The 20,764-nt window shown below is 33.1% G+C and overlaps 1 protein-coding gene across 5 annotated transcripts in view; it reads left to right on the top strand.

Annotated features, from left to right (window-relative positions):
* The window catches only part of NR2C1 (nuclear receptor subfamily 2 group C member 1), a 74,132-nt gene extending 55,076 nt beyond the window's left edge, over positions 1-19,056 (top strand). For 4 of the 5 annotated variants that reach the window (XM_077111632.1, XM_077111634.1, XM_077111635.1 and 1 more), the window contains 5 exons: positions 4,038-4,159; positions 10,485-10,624; positions 11,786-11,923; positions 15,116-15,221; positions 17,165-19,055. In XM_077111632.1, coding sequence (XP_076967747.1) covers positions 4,038-4,159; positions 10,485-10,624; positions 11,786-11,923; positions 15,116-15,221; positions 17,165-17,339 — 681 coding nt within the window. In that variant the 3' untranslated portion in view covers positions 17,340-19,055. Of the gene's footprint in view, positions 1-4,037; positions 4,160-10,484; positions 10,625-11,785; positions 11,924-15,115; positions 15,222-17,164 lie in introns of all 5 variants that reach the window. The other variant, XM_077111636.1, reaches the window with a different exon arrangement.
* The last annotated feature ends 1,708 nt before the right edge of the window (positions 19,057-20,764 follow it).

Raw genomic sequence — 20,764 nt, 5'->3', positions numbered from 1 at the left:
TTAAGGTTTTATGGTCGTGGTTTTAAGACCTGACATCTATAATGAAATAAATCAATCATGTCTTAATCATTGAGCTAAATAAATAACATTTTCTTTCTCTCTTGCAGTTTTATGGTATCGTGTAGTTGCAGCATATTTTCACATAGATCCTTTCATTTAGCCTTACCATAAAAATCTCTTGAGGCAGTTAAGATTTTTATTCTCATTCTGTGAATGAGGAAAGGGACTTGGAGGTTTTCTATGTCTTGTTCAAAGTAATCCAGATAGTAAGGAGAAACAGTCTAATAATGAAACTTGTGTTTTGATTCTGAAAAATATTGGACAAATTAATATTTTTACTTAACTCCAGACTTTTTTTTGGTATGATTGATTTCAAAAACCTTATCTCACTTTTTTTTTTTTTACAATTGCCTTACAGTAAAAATCAAGATAGATAGTATTCCATTTTGGAAATAAGTATGTGAGACAAAAATAAAGTGATTTCCAAACTTGTTGTTCTCTTATATCTATTATCTCAATATTGCAATCACAGTCTTTCTAGTGATCCATGTTGGCAACTCAGAATCATACCCAGTCTCCTTGTGCTTCACTCTCCTCTACTCCATACTTGAATCCAAGAAATTGTCTTCCTTTTCTATTTCCATTGCCATGTTTCGGGTATTTTTATTTCTTAAACTGTCATAGTGATATTTTTGCTTACAGTCTCTCTTCTCCATTTTGATCCCCCACTAGTGCTACCAGAGTGATACTTGTTTAAAATCTGTGTCACTTTGCTACTTAAAAATTGTAGAAGCTTTCCATTGCTCACAGGCCCTATGGGATCAAGACCAATTTGACCTTTCAGGTCCTCCAATTCCAATCCAACTACCCATAATTTCTCAGATATGCCATTCCTTTTCTTCACCCCTCATTCTGTTCTCATTTTATTCGTCTACTGAAACTACAGTTCTGAGCTTCGTTTGGATCTCAGTAACTAGTTATTGTATGAATGACTAACCCAGGGTCACACAAGTAATTAAAAAGTTGGGAGTAGAACCAGATCTCCTAACTCAAATTATTTTTTTAAGTGCTATTTGATGCAGCCTGTTGTCAGAATTACAAATACAAGCTCTGTGATGCAAAGATAATTGTAGAGGCAAGTAATAACTTCTAAAATCAATAGGCATGCTGAGTTTTCATCAGTGCTCTTGGAAATAAAATCAGCTTACTATATTAAACATTTTTTTAATTTGAAAATATAATTTAGTTGATAAATCTAAAGGTTCACAAGCATTTGGGGACACTTGAACATCTTAGTAGCAAAAACTCAGTTTCTTTGTATAGAGAAGTCTTTGCCTCTCAGTTTGAAAAATTTGTTCAATAGATTATTTCATCTTCAGCCAATGTCATTTTTCTGATTCATAATACTAAAGGTGTATCTTGCTTTAAGAACATTAAGTATATGAAACAGAAAAATTACAGGGCCATTTCCTCTCTTTACAAAATAATCTAACAATATTCTTTTAAATATTGAGCCCCTTTAGTGCATGTTACAAATTATTTCAATTTTATGATAAAGTAGCGAAAGTTTTCAGGGCAAAGTACAGCTGTATCTTTTTAGCTCTTACATCCAGTTTTTACATGTTATAATATAATTTATAAGATACTTGATATTTCTTACCTATAAATCTCTTTAAAATTGTCTTAAGTAATTGTATTTTAATTTACTGCTCCACCATAAATTTCTCAAAACATTTAAAAATTAGTCTTCTCATAAAGGGCATTTCAACTGCTCATTGCCCTATTGTTTTATTATTTGCCACCATTTATAAATTGGTAAACCATGTGTGTCTAATATTGAACAAAGGCAGTTTGTATTTTTTACATTTTTGTCTAACTGGAGAGTTTTTAAATCATTTTAATATTGAAAACCATTTACTCTGTTTGGGGTCATGGATTCCATAGACAACAGCTATATATTCATTTCCCAGAAAAATATAAATGGGTGCATCCATATAATCCCTGCTTTATATACACTTTAATCAGTGTCACTAAATCCAAGAGTATCATGACGAAAACCCTCATCCATTATATATTTTCAAATATACAGGTAGAATTCCATTTTTAAAAGCTCGATAGAATAGGACCTCAGAAGAGCTATGTGGTTTTCAGACATTATCATGCTTTCTTTTAAGAACTCACAAATATGACTCTTGAATAAAAATATTATTGACATGTAAGTAGAACCATCAGCCATCCTGTTAAATCATTCTACATAAAATTTCTATAGTAAATACTAGATACCAGGAAATAGGATGAAATCAATTTAATTTATTAATATTTCTCTCTTTTCCAAGATATTTGTGTGCAAATATTCAGTGCCTATAAAGAAAGGACTGGAAGGGAAAGACTGTACAAAACAGTTGTTAATAAAATCTGGATTTTTGGTAGTTGGGAATATGTGTGATTCTCATAGCTCCTAATGTTCTCCATTTTCCAAGGTTTCTTTAAGGAGTTGTTTGTGCTGGTGGATTTTTTTTCTAGTTGGTAAAAATCCATCTTATAAAAGAATGATTTTTTAAGGTCTACTTGAAACTGCCTCCTTTGTCATTCATTAAAAATTATTTTAAATTCTGTGCACAAGAAATATATGAGAAATGTTTTTAATGATAAAGATTCAAGAGATACATGAATAAATAGAACAAAATGTGAAAACCCTACATATCTATCGCGAAGGAAGCCTCTATTAACCATGTGGTAGGTCTCTGCCTTCAGTCCTTTTTATGTATGTAAATGTACAGGTACACACACACTTCTTAACATTTTAATTGGATCCTCTAAATATTGTTCTGTAATTTTTTTCCATGTAGATGCCTGTGAGATGTTTTTTTTCTGTAATTATATATCATTTTATCTTATTAATTTTAATGCCTATAAGGTATTCTATAGTATGGCTTATTCCCCTAGTGCTGGAAATCTAGGTTGTTGCTGGTATTTAATTTCATCATTTTCACTGTTATTAGTAATGCTGCAGTGGACATCCTTATGCATGTCTTTTTGTGCAGGTGCACAAGTATTTTTCTAAAGTATTTAGAAGTGCATTAACAAAATATAATCATTTTCATAAATTAAATTAGACCAGCAGTGTGTGTATGTACTTGTTCCCCTGTGTCCTCACCTACACTTAATATTATTGATCATTTCAAACATTTTAAAGTAGAAAAAAAAGTTTCTTCTGGATGACTTTATATTTCATTTATAGCAATGAAAATTCCGTTTAACAGCATTTTCAAAAATGCTTTTAGAAGTATTTTGTCATAGAATATTTTATTTTTGATAGTAGTCATACATGTTTAAACTACCTAAATCAATTGTACAGAATGACAGCCTATGAGTAGTATAGCCAAAGACATATTTTATATTATCTCCACATTGTTTTAAAATATATATTTAAAAATTAGAACAACTTTTTTAAATGAGATTTTATTCAGAATCTTATCTTTAAAAACTTGAAAAGACCTGACAGTACTGAGCCCAACTTCCCATGTTTTCAGTGGTACCATAGCCATGTCACAGCTATCTCCATTATATGGGAACATGCTTTCTGCAGCTGGCACCAGCAGACTGCTTCGCTCATTATTCTCACCCTGTAGCTGTTTGAATTTGTGAACCCTGTAACCTAAATGAAAGGAAGATTTATGATATAGGATTGCCTCTTAAAGTGAGTTTTTTGCATGCTGTTATTAATGAAAGGAAAGAGGAAGAAGTAAAGTACCTTGTTAGACCAAGACAGAACAGCCAGATAATATCATAGATGACTGGTATTTATTAAGTGACGTTCTACTTGTCTGAATATTGCTTTGTTAGAAATTATGGTCTAATCCTGTTGTTAGCTGTAAAATTCAGGAACTTGGATAATTTTAAGATTTGCATTTGTATTGAATATATTTGAATGACTCATATTTTTGTATGTTATGTTTACATTTAACTTTTTTAAAAAGTGATCATTTGGAACTTTCAGTCTTAAGATAATTTACCTAAATCCTTGTTCACACTAGCTCACCATGCCTTCTCCTATGCCTGAGTACCTGAATGTGCACTACATTGGGGAGTCTGCCTCCAGACTGCTGTTCTTGTCAATGCATTGGGCACTTTCGATTCCTTCCTTCCAGGCTCTAGGGTAAGTGTTTTTCAAGTCCTTGGTTATGAATATGATTTTGTAGTGTAAATGTATATTGAGCAAAGTTTTTTTCTGTTTTAGGAGGACTTGTGGTAAAGGAAAAAATAGTCTTACAGCATAACTTTAAATTTTGTTCTTTGCATGACAGATTGTAGCAGCTAACTAGCATTTTATGTAAACCCTTTTTATGTTGCCCATATTTAATAATTTGATGAAGTTAACAATTTGGGTAGAGTAAATGCCAAGGAGCTAATAAATCATAGCTGAATTATCTATAATAGGCCATCCCTGATTTGCTCAACTATAAGGAGGCCATAGGGATGCCCTAAGATGCTGGCCTCCCACCCACCCCTGCTCCACCACCTCTGTCTCCAGGGCCGTCCCCATTTTTGTCACTAAGGAGCTGAAACCTGCTTTCAGTAGACATATTGAAACACAGAGGTCACTGCCAAACTCCCAGTCTTGTGGGGGGGGGGGGGGGGGTTGTTGCTATTTTTTTTAAAAAGGAAAGAGAAAGCAAATCCCATATTTCATCACTTCACTGATCACCAGTGAAAGCAAACCCCTTAAATCATCACTTCAGGGATCTCGAGATTTGGGCCTTCCATAAAAGAGCACATCTGTATTCTGCTCTGAAGTAATAAGATGATGTGGGAAATTATCTACTTTAAGTAATCCAAGTTTGACCTCAAATTTGTCAAATTTATTTAGAGGATGCTTTTAGGTAGCTGACATCAAGAGGTGAAGAGATAGTAAAACAGTTGAGCCCACTGTCAGAAAATTACTATTCAGTAACAATTCAGTAAACAATTCACTTCAATATCCTGCACTTCTGTTTTCCAATTTGCAAAATGGAAATAACTGCCCATGTTTTAACTTTAGAGACTATTTTGGGTATAATTAGAAACATATATCTGACTCATGACTATAAAAGTCATGCAGAGAACTTCACTATAGTTTAGTCTGTTAAGCAGTGTTGATTACACCATGCATAAAATCATATGCATGAATAATACAGTTAGAATGTCCAAAAGTCTAGTTTAGAATGTTTAACTTTTAAAATGATTGTTAGTCCTTCTCCCAAAATGACATTTAACTTTTGAGAATTTCTCCAGTCTGTTTTTTTTAAGAAAAAGTAAAATATAATATAAATTTGTGTTAGCAGTTTGTTGTTTTTAAAGCAGTAAATGTATTCTCCTAAACTTGTAACTATCATACTTATGCCTTGAAAAGTAACCTGTTAATAGTTTTAATAATAGGCTATCAATTATTTTAGTAATAACAACAAAAGGAGGAATTTTTGAAGAGAATAATTTGAGGTCCTTGAATGATACTTAACACTATTGATCTTAAGTACTTCTATTAAATTGAGAATAAATATCTATGGAAATAGTCCAAATGTTGTAAAGAACAAAAATAAAACCTGAGATTTCCAGTTATAATTAATATTTTCCTGTGATATGTTTCGAAAATCAGTTTCAGTGTAACAACCACAAGATGCTTTGCAGTTAGAATAAGAATTGATCTATATTCAAGTCCATTAATTTCTACATAAACTCTTATTTCTTATCCTTATCTAGATAATCTATAGGTCTGGTTAATATTTTGAGTTAATCTTTTGGGTGAGAACTAAGTGCTAATGACAGAAAAATTCTATTCCATGATAATAAAAGCTATTGTAAATCTCCCAGAAACTGGTATTTGTTGTGTTTTTGTCTCTAGATACAAACTTGGTAACAAACTCATAATTTTATAGAGAAAGAGAGATAAGCAGCGTTAACCGTTTTCTAAGTCAGGTTTGTTTTAATCACTTTAATGAAGTACCTTAAAGAATTTTGAATAGTGCACGGTTAATACTATTTCTGTTTGACTTCTGTATTTTACAAGGGCATTGCTTCTGTCTTTAAGATTTGTAGTTGTAATATTTAAAGGAATTTAGTTATTGCTTTGGAATTCTTCCTGTATAATTTAAGAAAGTTACTACATGGTAGTAGTAGATTCAGTTTGGGGGCTACCCAAATTTGCCTGGAGTAAATATGGCAGCTGTTCTCTCTCTCTTATATATTCTTATAATACGACCCAAAATCCCAAGCCCACCAGTGTTTGCCATACAAGATTTTATTTACTGAGTAATTTACAAAACCTTCCACTAAATGCTAAACTTGAAAAGGTGACTCTTAAAATATCATTAAGACAAAGAAATGTTTCCTGTAACTTTGTGGGTTTGAGATCAGCTCTAGTGCCTTATCAATGATTATTTTCCCCCTAAGTACCTTGCCTTCGACTCAAACAGATGTTGCCAGGTAAAGAAGAATGCCTTGGGTTTGTTCAGGTAGATGCCAAATGGTTAGGTTATCCCCAGGTATGGGTGACTGAAAAGTCGTATCTGTTTATCAAAAAAAAATAGTATAAACATTGATCTACTCTCTAATTATGAGTACTGTAAGCATATTTAATTGAACATTAATGATATAGTGTAGTGGTTAAAAATACCTATACATCTATTTGAAAAAGAAGTCAATGTATTTCCCACTATGCAACTTAATACTTTTTTTATTTTTTAAACATATACATTACTCCCTGGATGGCTGACTGATGATACCTTAACTACCTTTTTCCCTCAGCTCTTCTTCTCAAAGGAAAGATATGTTGAAAATAGGTAGTTTAATGTGACTTTAATAGTTTTTGTTTTGTTTTCCTAACAGGGAAAACTTGTAGCAAACATGCTTTTACCATTTTAAAATATTAGCCTTAAGTTAAAACTAGTCTCTAGTGAGAAATTTTTCTTTGGCATTTTACTTGCTAAATTTTGTAATAAATTAGAAATGAGCATAGACTTTGGACAGATTTTGGTTTTATCCACCTTCTGGTTTTCTGTCTTTGGACCATGTTACTTAACCTTACTGAAGCTCAGTTTCTCCGTTTGTTAACTAGTAGCAGAGGGTGACTTCTGCCACGTAGGGAAGCTGGTGAACATAAACTCACCTAATTCAGTGCCTGCTACAGAGCAGATAAAAAATAGTAATTTTCCTTCATTCTCTCAGGAACCTTCTTCTTAAAGGGCCCTTTTTTTCTTATCTAATGAGCCTTTCAAAAACATGGTGAACAACATAAGTTGTACTTTGAGGGTTTTTTTTGGCTTTTTTGTGGTTGTTTGTTTTGATAAATGTATAAATAGTTGTGTTTCAATAATTGATTTCTACATTAAGCTGTTTTACTTTTCCTTAACTCAGTTTTATAGCCCCCTTGTATTCAAGCTTAAAATGGAAATAAAAGAAGCTGATAGTTTATTCCTCAGTTTCCACTTTTCATCGTTTTTTTACTTAAAGATACTCTTTAACAATTTTGGTGTTCTCCCATCCTCACTACTGATATTCCTTCTTAATCTCTTCTCTCATTCTCCCCTAACAGAAAGTGTCTAGGCACTTTCTTGCTGCTAGATGTGCCTTTTGCACAAAAAGCAACGTGATACTTGTGACCACTTAATTTATAGGCTCGGATTCGTGGACAACACAGACTTCAGTGATCTAAAAACAGAATTTATTAGGAAAGTAATTAAAAGATCATTAGAAAAGAGACATAGATACATTACCAGATGTGACAGTGCCAACACCTGAAGAGGAATGCTGGGGAATCTTGGAGACAGCATTCAGGGTCTGACTGGTAAAAATCTACAGCAGAGCATCCATTTCCCAGATAAGATTCTCTCTCTCTCATGAGATTCTCTTCCAGGTCTTAGTGTTTGCATGCCATTTATCTGGTATGTTTGCACAATAGTGGCCGAATTCCAGTTAGCTTATGTGACCAAACCAGGTAGTCCTCTAAGAACTGGCTAGGGACCTAGAGGAGCTTCCTGAAACCTAGATAACTTTGTCAAAGTACATTTCCTTCTGGGAGGATGGCCAGTCCTCTCAGCTGGGTACACATTTTAATCATTTATTACCAAGGTCACGCAGTGGCAACATCGGTTGAGCAGAACAAACTCTACAAATTTAGTTTTCCCTTTCAGTGTCACACAGACCAGTAAAAGCCCTGATTTCCTTCTAGTTGTCTCTCTTCTTTTTCCTTTCCTCTGTTTACTAGTTAATTAGCTGGTTTTATTAAAAGAAGTTTACCCTATTCCTTAATGGCTAGTTAGTATTCCATTTTATGGATTTATTATAATTTACTTAATCTTTATTAGTAGACATTTGGGTTGCTGCTGGTTTCTTTGTTAATATATTATTGGACAATTGAATATATATCTTTGCTACTTGTCTTAGTAGTTTTGTAAAATAGAATTCTACAAGTGGGATTGCTCTGCATATAAAGAGTGTATATTTTATATTTTGAGGGGTATTCCCTTTCATCAGTATCCACATTTCCTATCAGAATGTTCTAACCAACTTAAATCTCTTTGGAGAAATGAAATTTTCAAATTTCATTGCCTTCTTTATAATTAAGTATATAATTTTTGGTTTAAAGATTACTTAATTGTGAAAGAGCTTATGCCCATATATTTTCCAGTTCTGTCATTTCTAAATTCTTGTATCTGCCTGTTCTTTCACCCCCATTATCAGAAATCATTTGCTGAATTCCTTCTATATGCCATATAATATCAGAAATGAATAAGGGAACCCCTTCCTTCAATGAACTTTTAATCTAGTATGGAAGATAGAACCCCCCCAAAATCAGTACTTTAGAATACCATTAGATAAGTACAAAATTTAAGTGTATACTATATAGCCAGTGCCTGGGGCTGAATTTGGCTACGGGCAACATTTACATGGCATTGAAGTAGAAAAAGTCTTTAACTACTTTAAGTTAAATAAGCACATTTGAATAGTGGCATTAAAGGTGATTTTTTAATCTTTTTTTTTTTTTGGTTTATATTTGTTTCTTTACAGTTAACCCATATAACTTTTGTAAAAGTGTGTGTAACCCATATAACTTTTGTAAAAGTGTGTGTGTGTGTGTGTGTGTGTGTGTGTGTGTGTGTGTGTGTAGCAGCACTAAAGGGGGAATGAATAATAACCTTGGGAGAGGAGTATAGTAAAAGAATTTTTTTCAAGGAATGAGCTCTGAGTCATATTTTACAGAATGAGTTAGGAATTTACCAGGAAAACAGCGTGGGAAAGGACTTTCCAAGCAGGGAGAACAATGCTTAGTGATTCACTCAGTAGTTATTATTGAACACATCCTGTATGCTTGTTTTTACCTCTCTGGATTTGCCTTTATTCTTCTTTCTTTCTGGATGACTTTCCTACTAGACATTCTTTAGAAAGGTATCTCCCATCTTTCTCTACTCCACCCAGATGTTACCTGTTCAGTAAAGTTCTCTAACTACCTTACCTAACACTCCTCTTTCCCCTATTTTCTAGTGTATCATCCTACTTTATAATAGTGTAGAATTCTTTTACCTGAAAACACTTGTATATATAGCATATGCATGTGTGTATAATATTTATATAAAGTACTTGAAACTGTGTATTTACTTATTTATTATGTTTCCACTGTTTCATAAAGACAGACAATCTAGTTTGTTGCTGTTTCTTCTGTACCTAGAACAATGTCTGCCATATATGCTTTGTCATGGCTTGTTCACATAATTCTTATATTTGCATCTCATAATAACTCTGAGCAAGTACAGAACATACAGTGTCTCTGCAGTTTATAGTTAAAGCCACCTGGGAAGCTATTTTGCCTAATTTAAAATGAATAATAAGCAGGTGCTCTGGGTTTAAAACACTGGTATCGTAACTCCTAATGCTTTTTCTGCTCTCATATGCTGCTGAGATTTATTTTTCAGAAATTCAGGAAAGGACTTCCTTTCTTATCTCTTATTACTCCTTGTAAATTCCTTGGGTACCTCATATTGTATACTAAAGTCTCATCTGAAACATAGAATAAAACATTTCTCCCAGGTTGTTTTCTTGTCGTCAAATAATTCTAACTGCTATTTAAAAAGAGCATTTACATGAAAGAAAAAGAAACTTTGGCAAAGGGTTTTTAAATGTGTGCTTAAAAAAAAGTTTTATTCCATCTATCTCTATAACAGATGATTAAAGCCTCAACTTTTTAAGTTTGAAATATCACTTTCAACTATTCTTTTATACTAGCTGAGTGATTAATGAGATAGCTAATATTTAAATTTCTAAGCAATCCTCATGAATGGCTATCAACTGTATAAAACCCAGAATTGATCAAGACCATGCCTGATTGGCCTGTCTGGAATAACTTTAATTCAGTATACTTTATTTTTAAATATATAAATAAATGATAAAGTTTATAAAATTTACTTTAATAATATCAGATTATATGTTTGCCTTTTGTTTTTGTTGAATAGGCAAGAAAACAGCATATCATTGGTGAAAGCTTATTGGAATGAACTTTTTACTCTTGGTCTTGCCCAGTGCTGGCAAGTGATGAATGTGGCAACTATATTAGCAACGTTTGTTAATTGTCTTCACAGTAGCCTTCAACAAGGTAAAAAAGTACTGTATTTATTTCCTTTTCCAGGATTTAGGAGGAGGAATCAGTTTTATAAAATCTATGGTTAGACATCTTATGATTTTGTTAATGTTTTAGGTACCAATACCCTTTTTACTTAGATAAATTTCACAATTTGATAAATTCATGAATCATCCAGAAATATTTTTAATTGTTTAAAACAAAATTGAAATATACAAGTATATTTAAATCTGGATGGCTCTTTCTGTCCAGGCCAAATGAATTGTTGCACTTTGGAAGGGGTACCAGAGAATCAGGGTTAGCTTATATAAAGGTGCCCAGTGAAAAACATATCCTCACCAACTTTCAATCTTCAGCTTCATAATATCCTTTGAATCCTAGAATAGGCTGATATTTTTATCAATTCACCCAGGTTTACCCTCTCTGCTAAACAATGGAGAGCCACAGAAATATTCTTACCCTTTTTTCTTTTCTAGATGGTGAAGTGATTATAACTCTGATTCATTTGAGGAGACATTACTATTTATAACTGCTTACCTTTAAGATGGTTTGTGAATAACCAAGAGGATGGCTGTCCTCAATTAAGGAGAGCTCCCTTTTGAGCTCAGGAAATAATTTTTAAATTGGGAATGACTTTTTATTTCTTAGTATTCTCCATTTCCCATTGTTTTACATTAGTTTTAGGGTCTGCTTTCTCCTGATATGTAAGGCCAGAGGAATTATCTAAGTTTCACCAACCATAGATACCTAGTAGAGGGCAGTACTACACACTCCCATCTTACTTACGGACTTCTAACTAATTTGTTTCTCATATACTTGTGGTGTACTATAAGGCCTACCTTCAGTAAAACTGTAGCTGACTAATCTGATAAAACCCTGTTGCCAAGATTTGTGTCTTTTGTTCTTTGGTTGGTCAGTTTTTCAGGTGGTTGTCTTATCTTCTTGAAGGTATATCTTGAGAGAAAACATTATATTTATGTTTTTTTATACTGGAAAACTTTTTTTTAAGAATTTGAATATGATTAATTAGTTTGGTTTATACTTTGAGAGATCCTAACTTTTAAATATAGATTGGTTATATTGAAAGCTGGAAATGAATGAGAAAGAAACATTGGATAAAAGTAGTCATGCATTTTGCACAAAACCTGGAAACTTATTCTTTGTTTTTAATAAAAGATAAAATGCCAGCAGAAAGAAGAAAATTATTGATGGAGCACATCTTCAAACTACAGGAGTTTTGTAACAGCATGGTTAAACTCTGTATTGATGGATATGAATATGCCTACCTAAAGGCAATAGTACTCTTCAGTCCAGGTATATAAACATTTACTTATTATTTAAAAATACATTGTTTGAGGATGTAGAGAAATTGGAATTCTCGTACTTTATTGGTGGAAATATAAACTGGTACAGTTGCTTTGGAAGACAGTTTGATAATTACTCAAAATGGTTAACATCGAGTTACCACATGATCCAGAAACTCCACTCATTGGTATTAACCTTAAAATGAAAATATACGTCCATATAAAAATTGTACATGAATATTCATGTACATTCATTATTCATAATATACCAAGAGTGGAAACAACCCTTATGGCCATCAACTGAGAAGTGGATAGACAAAATGTGACACATTCAACCATGGAATATGTGGCAGTAAAATGAAACAGAATACTGATATACGCTATAACATGGTTGAATCTTGAAAAAACATGTTAAGTGAAAGAAGGCAGTCACAAAGAACCACATGTTGTATGATTCCATGGCTTTGAAATATCTAAAATAGGCAAACTATAGAAACATAAAGTAGTAGTTTTCTGGGACTAGGAAGAGAAGAGAATGGGGAGTGACTGCTTACGGTTATAAGGTTTCTTTATGGGATGACAAAAGTGTTCTAAAAGTAGATTACACAATTTTGTCAGTATTCTAAAAAATATTAAGTTTAAAAGAATGAATTTTGTGATGTGTTAACTGATCTCAATATTTAAAATACTGTGATCTTTGCAGGTTTAGTAAACTATTACTACTACATTTATCCTCCTTCTGCTTCATCTCTAATTTTAAACTTTGACTACACAGGGTACGCTGAGCCTACTATTTATTTGTACATATCAGGACCTCATTGCCCAATGTGAATCAATATCTGATATTAAAAATTCATGTGAAAACTTCAACTTCTGTGTGAGACCAAAGGAAGAGATGTTTATTTGGTGCAAAATTTATATTTTCCATAGCACACTATCTAATTTAACTTGTTTGATCAGTTTATAATTATATGGAACCTTGAGTAGAGAGTGTGATCTTGTTGATTGATACAGGTGTGATGCCCTGATACATTCCAGAGTAATTTGGGCAGAGAATAAAAATGTGTTTGCAAGCCCCCTTGAGGGACTGGGGAAAACTGTGGAAATATTGAACTTCCCCACCTGGGGAATTCCTGATACTCTCACAAGCATTGGGGACTACCAGTGTAATAGGCTGAGTCCTCAATCTTGGGGCTTGCCCTTATGAAAATTACCCTTGCAAAGGAGAATCTAAGGCTACTTATGATTATGCCTGAGTTACCCACCCCCCAGAGAACCTCTTTTGTTGATCAAGTATGGCCTGTCTGTCTAACTCAGCAGGTAAACTCACTGCCCTCCCCCCTGTGTGGGACATGACTCCTGGGGATGAGCCTGGACCCACATCGAGGGATTAAGAAAGCCCACCAAAAGAGAAATGAAACAAAAGTTTCAGTAGCTGAGAGATTTCAAATAGTGTCAAGAGGTCACTCTGGAGATTATTCTTATGCATTATATTGATACCCTTTTTAATTTTTGTGATACGTTAGCTGATGTCAATATGTGATCAGGTGATTGTGAAAACTTTGTGGCTGGCACTCCCTTTATCCAGTGTATGGTCAGATGAGTAAAAAATAAGGACCAAATTAAATCAGTAATGGAGGGGGTGAGGGGTATGGGATGTTTTGAGTATTCTTTTTTATTTTTATTTTTACTCTTTTTTTTTGGACTAATAAAAATGTTCAAAAGTTGATTGAGTTGATGAATGCATACTATATGATGATACTGTGAACCAATGATTGTACACGTTGGGTGACTATGGTATATGAATATATGTCAATGAAAATGCAGAAATTTTCATTGAATGAAGAAACTGTCCAATGAGAAAAAATATATCAAGTGGATATAAATGTTAAAATAATCCATCTGACTCTGAATAAGAAAGGTTGGAAGAAATCAATAAAATAACATAAAGCTTTGTGTCTGTTGTCACATCAACAGCTGCATTCTTAGGTATACTGGGTAGACAGCATTAAGAAGCAAGATGAGAGATAAGTATTGCAATGTTGATAGGTTAAATTCCAAAACATCTTATTAGAGTTACCAACATATAAAATGAGTCTCTCGTTTGCCTGCCTCTTTTCTAGTTTTCACATAGTAAAATGACAGTAAACTCAGTGATCAATTTTTAAACAAGAAAATTGACTCTTCTTTTTAGGTCCTACATTTTTCATTTTGATATGTATTCCCAGTCACTATTAAATTATCTGAGGAACCTGTTTCTTCTCCTCTGTGATACTCACAAGATAATTAAAAGCTTTTTTTGTACTGTTTCTTCTAATGTTTCTTACGAGTTAAAAGCATGTATCTTCATTTATATCACAACCAATTTGCCACCTTCATTTTCTTTAAATGTGAAAGAACATAGTTTGAAGTTAGAAGTATAATGTAGCTATTTTATTAAATGTTTAAGGTATTTTCTTTTATCACTTTTTAAATCTCTTCAGTTTTCCATATTTTTCAACACTTCGTAAGTTAGACATAGTTTTTATAAAGTTCTTTTAATATTTTCATTTTTGTAAAATATTATCGTGACCACTGACATGTATATAGATTATTTCATGTGACTTGTGATATCAGCATTTTTCTGATGGAAATGATGTTCATAGTTTCATAATTTTGTAGTGTCAACTGTATAAATACATTTTTTTATTGAACAGTACTAAGTTTTTTCCTTATTTCAAAAATACAGTAGAGAATATAATCTGCAGCAAATATGTCATTGGATTAATTTGTTTTTTTAACTAAGCTGAATCATTTCATTTTTTGTTCCTGTTGAAAGCAAAAATGATCAAAATCTCTTCCACCCTTTTTTTTTTTTTTTTGGCATGGGCAGGCTCCAGGAATCGAACTCGGGTCTCCCGTCCACCCTTTTTGAAATAAGGAAAAAAGCTATAGCTTTTAGTAGACTCCAGTTGTCAATTTTTTTTACTAGGTGTTAAGAATTTGTATATAAGGTTAAATAATGCCAAATGATTAAATTACAATTCCTGGTACATAGTGGGTGGGCTCAATAAATATTTGTGGAGTTAAAAAAACCACATATCCTGTAATGGGGCTTTTCTTTTGATGGAATTGTTTTTCCACTCTCTTCCAGTTCCATTCCCAAAGCCTTATTAAATGAGCATTCAGAACTAGGATTACAATATTTTCTTTAATGTTTCAGATCACCCAGGCTTAGAAAACATGGAACAGATTGAGAGATTTCAGGAAAAGGCTTATGTGGAATTCCAAGATTATATAACCAAAACATATCCAGATGACACCTACAGGTATCTAGATGTTAAGTAACTAAATTCATTTTAAAACTTTATTTTGTGAATTTATTATTTCCTTATTTTCCATTCTAAAAGAAATTATTTCAATTGACCTAAATGTTTAGTCAACAATAGCTAATGTTATTTAACAGCAGTACTGCATTGTTGCAAGCAGTTTACATATAATATTTTATCCAGTTCTCACATTTTATATGAGGAGACTTTAGCACAAAGAGATTAGGTCACTTGCTCAAGGTCACACAATAAATTGCAGAGCCTGAGTATGAACCCAGGTGGTCTGACAGTAGAGTCCAAACTCTGATTTCTTCAGATGAAATACAGAATTTTATTAGTAAAAGGGGGGAAAAATTTAAAGAACAAAGGAAAAAATATCATTAGGCAATCTTAGTTAATTTTGAAATGTGGTTTATGATATTTCTAATAAGTTATTCCTTACCAGTGTTCTTTGGAAAAAAGTTGTCTTTTTTTATAAGATCAACTTAATTTGGAAGAGGGTCAGGAAAGCCAAGTGGTTAGGCACATGGATATTAGTGCCAAGTACCTGGTTTGAATCCCAGCTCTACCACTTAATGGTTTTATGACCTTCTTCAAGTTATAACTTCTCTGCCTCAGTTTCCTACCTATAAAATGATGATAATGGTAGTACCTACTTTTCACAAGTACTGTAAGAATTCAATCAGTTAATATATGTAAAGTGCTTAGAACAGTCCCTGATACATAGTTAGGACTGTATAGGTGTGTTTGCTAATATTATTATTAGCTTAACATACTCAAATTAATAAAAGAACGTTGTGCATATAATTTTTTTCATATATTAAATAACATAGACTTATAAGCCAGTTAGTTCCATCATGAAAACTAGCCTTAGTTTATCTATCCAGTTTTCCTACCATGGAAATATAGATGCTGCTAAAATGGTGGAAACAAAAAAGGAGCAGAAAGAAGATCAGGTAATCCTGGGGGCTATTGATTTCATTTAATCTCAAACGTTAAAGCCCAAGGCCTTGGAATAGAGGAAAGATAAAGGTTTCACAGGCATTTTGGAAAAGTGGATTTTTACTGTTGCTGTTGTCGTTATTGTTTTTCATTTCTTTAAAGTTTCAAAACTTGCTTTTCACCTCATTATATGAAATAAATACCGTATTTAAATGTGTACTCCTTTTTGAAATACAGCTGTTTGCTGACCTCTATTCCATTAGGCTGTAGGTGACTTGACTTCTGGAACTCTTTCTCAGTTTTTTACATTTGTAGTTATTTAAAATTAGTAAGTTGTCTTTGGACAGCAGTTTTAATTTATAATACACTTTAAAAAAAGACATAGTATTATCTTTAAGAACCCACTACTTAGTTCAGAAACTGGCAGGAAACCTCTCCTGACTCTTCACGACAGCGCTGTGAGAGACCTGGAGTGTCTGCACACATTCACAGGGCAAGGGACAGATGAATCAAGATTTGAACCCAGTGGTCTTGATTCCATATTCTGTGCCCTTCCCAGTAATGATGAGATCGCCTCTTCTCCCATTTCCAGTAGGGTTTTTGTAAAGCAAGACCAAGAAAACTGTTGTAATTGTGCCTCACATGTCCTGGTAACACAAAACCTTACGTTTTTAAAACCTCAGATGAGTTTCTAAGACATTCTTGAATGTGTAACTGGATCTGCGGTTTCTCTCTAGTTCAGTAACCTGTGTCCATGGTGCGCAGCCAGGTGGAGGCAGCACAGCCTAGCAGTTAAGAGCAGAGCTTTGCTGTGGAGGTTGTCAGACCTGCATTTAAATCCAAGTACACACTCTAAAGCTTGAGAATACTCAAGGTTTCATTTCAGCTTCTGAAAATTAGATCTTTGCTACATTTGGTCAGAGAAATTACTCACATATGTTTACAAAATATTTCTGATTAACAGCCTTGTCTCTCTCCCACCCTCATATAATTCTTTTTAGGTTATCCAGACTGCTGCTCAGATTGCCAGCTTTAAGACTGATGAATGCTACCATCACCGAAGAATTGTTTTTCAAAGGCCTGATTGGCAATGTACGAATTGACAGTGTTATCCCACATATTTTAAAAATGGAGCCTGCAGATTATAACTCCCAAATAATTGGTCACAGCATCTGAAAGCTGGGATCTCAGTGCTGTAAACAGACTGTTCTTTCCCAGAACACAAGGAGACATCAAATTGAACTCATTGCTTCCAAAGTATCTGAAAATTTTGCCTTTAAAGAAAAACCAAAACCCAAGATGCCAAGATGTTTTTATTTTAACCTCCTTATGAAGAATTTGTGAAGTGACTGGGCAGAGCAAGATTTAGAATTTCCCCTCCTGTCTTATTTAAGTGATTATTAAGAATTACTATGGATCTGTTCTTGGTGAGGATGGCATCTAAAACAGTCACCTCTTGACTCTCTAAACCAAGATCTCTCATTCTATTTTATAAAACAAATTAGTCTCTCTTTTTTGGGGGAATTGCGTTCTATTCATATTTAACTTCATTATGAGCTAGTACAAACACTTAACAGACAGAAAGTCCTTCGGAGGATTTTCTTGCATTTTACTCTTCCCTAATTGTTTTGTTTAAATTACCATGTCAAAAGAAGATTACTTTCTGTTCAAATGGTATACTGATAACATTAGAACTATAGGAAATAACAGAATATATCTATTTTTGTCCTTTGTAAATATCATGGTATCCCCTATTATATACCATTCTCGTTGCTGGCGATGAGACATAAGCCATTTGTGATCTTAAGAGTTGACACTTTTGCTGTTATATATTATTAGTTACAGATAGTTTTTATTTATGTAGAAAAATTGTTTTTGAGAATAAAATTGGGTTCATGTTTTAATATTTTTCATTTACTGCTGTGTTTTATAAGTAATAGATATTGATTGAGCCCAGAATGTTTGTGTTTCAAAATAGATATTAAAATTGTTCTTCCATTCCACAGAAAGTATTCTGATCTTTCTCTTCCTCTTTTCTGATCTGTATTATAGCTCCTGGCCCTGCCATGGGGTTTAGCCAATTACTGTTAGGTCATTAGAAAAACTCTCCCAATTTGTTAAATAATGGGTTTATCATAGCTAATTCATGCTAATAAATAATAGACAATTATTTAAAGCAAATTGATAATGTTTTAAAAATTTAACAGTTTTTTTAATATATAAACGATCATGCACTTATTTTTGTTTTAACTGAAAAGGGAGGAGAGAGCTATTTTAATTGTAGTAAGCTAAAACCTTGTTATTGCCACAACAAAAGCATTTTGACCTTCCTTTGATGTCTTCCATAGTTATGTTTTTCTTACCAAACTTGATACTGATAAATATTTCTTTGCTTTGATTTCATGATGCATTATTATGGTATATCTGTTGATTTTTAAAAAAGCGAATATGAAGATTTTGTTAATCATTTGTTGATCAGAATACATTTTTTTAATGAAGATTTTTGGAGTAGAAGAGAAGCTGAGTTTTTGGGAGTGTGGATTTTACTGATTGGGTAAGTCAGAAGTTTAAAAGTTAAAAGTTTATCAGGTTTCAGTCTTTACCAGTTTACTAAGGGAGATTTTTTGCCTGGTAAAAACAAGGTTTTTATCAACGGGTTTATTTATGCTTACAAGCTGCGAAAAAGTACATTTAATATGAACTATTTAAATGGAAAAATCAGTAGGTATTTTTAAACTTATACTTTTATAAGTTCTTTAGAGAAAGCCAAGGATTCAGGAAAATAATTCCTTAAAATAATGTACTAATGGTTAAGATACATGTTTCCTTTCAGGTATTTTACCTGATTAAATTTGTAGTTATATTGGAGTGTTTTAAATCCTATATTAAAATGTGACCTGCACTACAAATTTCTGTATCCTGCCAATATATTTTATTTCAGTCCAATTTTTCAATATTTGGTCATCCTTTTTTTTTTCATATTGTTACTTTGTATTTTCATCTTAAAATATAAGACTGCTATATTAAGAAAGTACTAGTAAAAAGTATTACTGATACAAAGTAATAGGTTCCTTTTAAATTCAGGTTCAAAAAATTTGATTTTTTTTCCATCCATTTATGATGGGTAGAAAGAGCTTCCAATTTGCCATAGAAATGTATTTTCATTTATTCCCAAATTTCTTTCCTGTATTCTGCTGAACCAGTCTCACCATCTCATGGATATGAGATCTGAAAGCTGATCCATGAGATTTGTTTGCAGATACAGTGGGATTTGCTTCTTGAATGTACTTTTGTCTCCTAGGCAGGATGATTTTAATTGTACTTAGCATTGTTTAAAATTTAGTTTGAAAACTTAAGCAGCTAAATATTGTTGATTGACCATTAATTTTCTTTCCTACCTGAAATCTCTAAAGTGGTAACTACATAAAGATAAAGCAGGAGAGACATGAAAATTAAGTGAATCATTGGAAAAGTAGATGGAGGAACACAGTGACTTTGCAAAGCCAGAATCAAGGAAGCTCTAATCTGAGAGCCTCAAAAAGGCAATGTAATGAGGAAGAGGCCAGAATATCTTGTACTACCCAGAAAAGATGCTCACTACCTAGAGGCATTGGATACCCAGAGGTGGCACTTGGGCCATAAAAAAGAAAGAATTGGTTGCAAGTCTGGATATGAATAGTTGGACAGTCTTTTTACCCCTACTTGAATCAGGTGACCCCTTTACTCCTTCCACCTTTCAAGGCAGGAGGCCAGATGTACATTCTCTTGAGAAACTGAACTGGAAGACTGTAGGACTTATGGGATACCGGATGTAACAGAAGTATGGATAAAATATGGGATTGAACGTGGGGGTTAAGTGAAAGTCTGCATTCTGAATATGGGTCTCCTAATCTTGTTCCCAGAATGCTGGCAGTTGGGTGTAGGCTCCTCTGCCACAATTATTTCCCTTAGGGGAAACAGTTGAACCCAGAGAAAATATCTCTAGACACTCACTTTTGGCTGCCCCTTGATTTAAAAAAAAAGCCTGCATATTTCTGAAAACACTAAAAAAAAAAAAAACAAAAAAAAAAATTTCTGAAAACACTAAAAAAAAAGCCTGCTTTCCTTGCCACCTCATCACCCTTCAGTGAAAGCCCACTAGTTTCCAAGTTATATATGTATACATAGGGCTTCTGTTATGCATTTTAAGCACCCTAATATTATACATGAACTTATACCTTGGGCTCATCAGATACTTGAAGAAAGTTATCAATACAAAAGAGACCAGAACTCAGGAGGGAAAAGAAAGGAAGCAGACCTAATGCAGAGATGCAAAAAATACTCACTCCCAAATATAATATATTGAGAGAAGTTAGATACTGCACCTATAAAATGAAAAGAGTGTATTGAAAAGGAAATATCAGAGAAAGGAACTGGCCCTGTAATAGTAATAGCCAAAGCAATTTACTAAAAAGGTTAGAAGATAAAGTTGAGGAATTCACCCTGAAAGTATAATGTAATAATTTGAAGATGTTATATACCCCACAAAAGGCCATGTTATTTCTTTTTTTGTTGTTGTTAATATGTTCACGTCAAGTAATCATCCAAAGTGTACAATCAGT

Source organism: Tamandua tetradactyla, chromosome 7 (assembly GCF_023851605.1).
Source record: "Tamandua tetradactyla isolate mTamTet1 chromosome 7, mTamTet1.pri, whole genome shotgun sequence".
NCBI classification, from domain to species: Eukaryota; Metazoa; Chordata; class Mammalia; order Pilosa; family Myrmecophagidae; genus Tamandua; species Tamandua tetradactyla.
The sequence above is the reverse complement of the archived record's forward strand: the minus strand, read 5'-3'. Positions and strand labels throughout refer to the sequence as shown.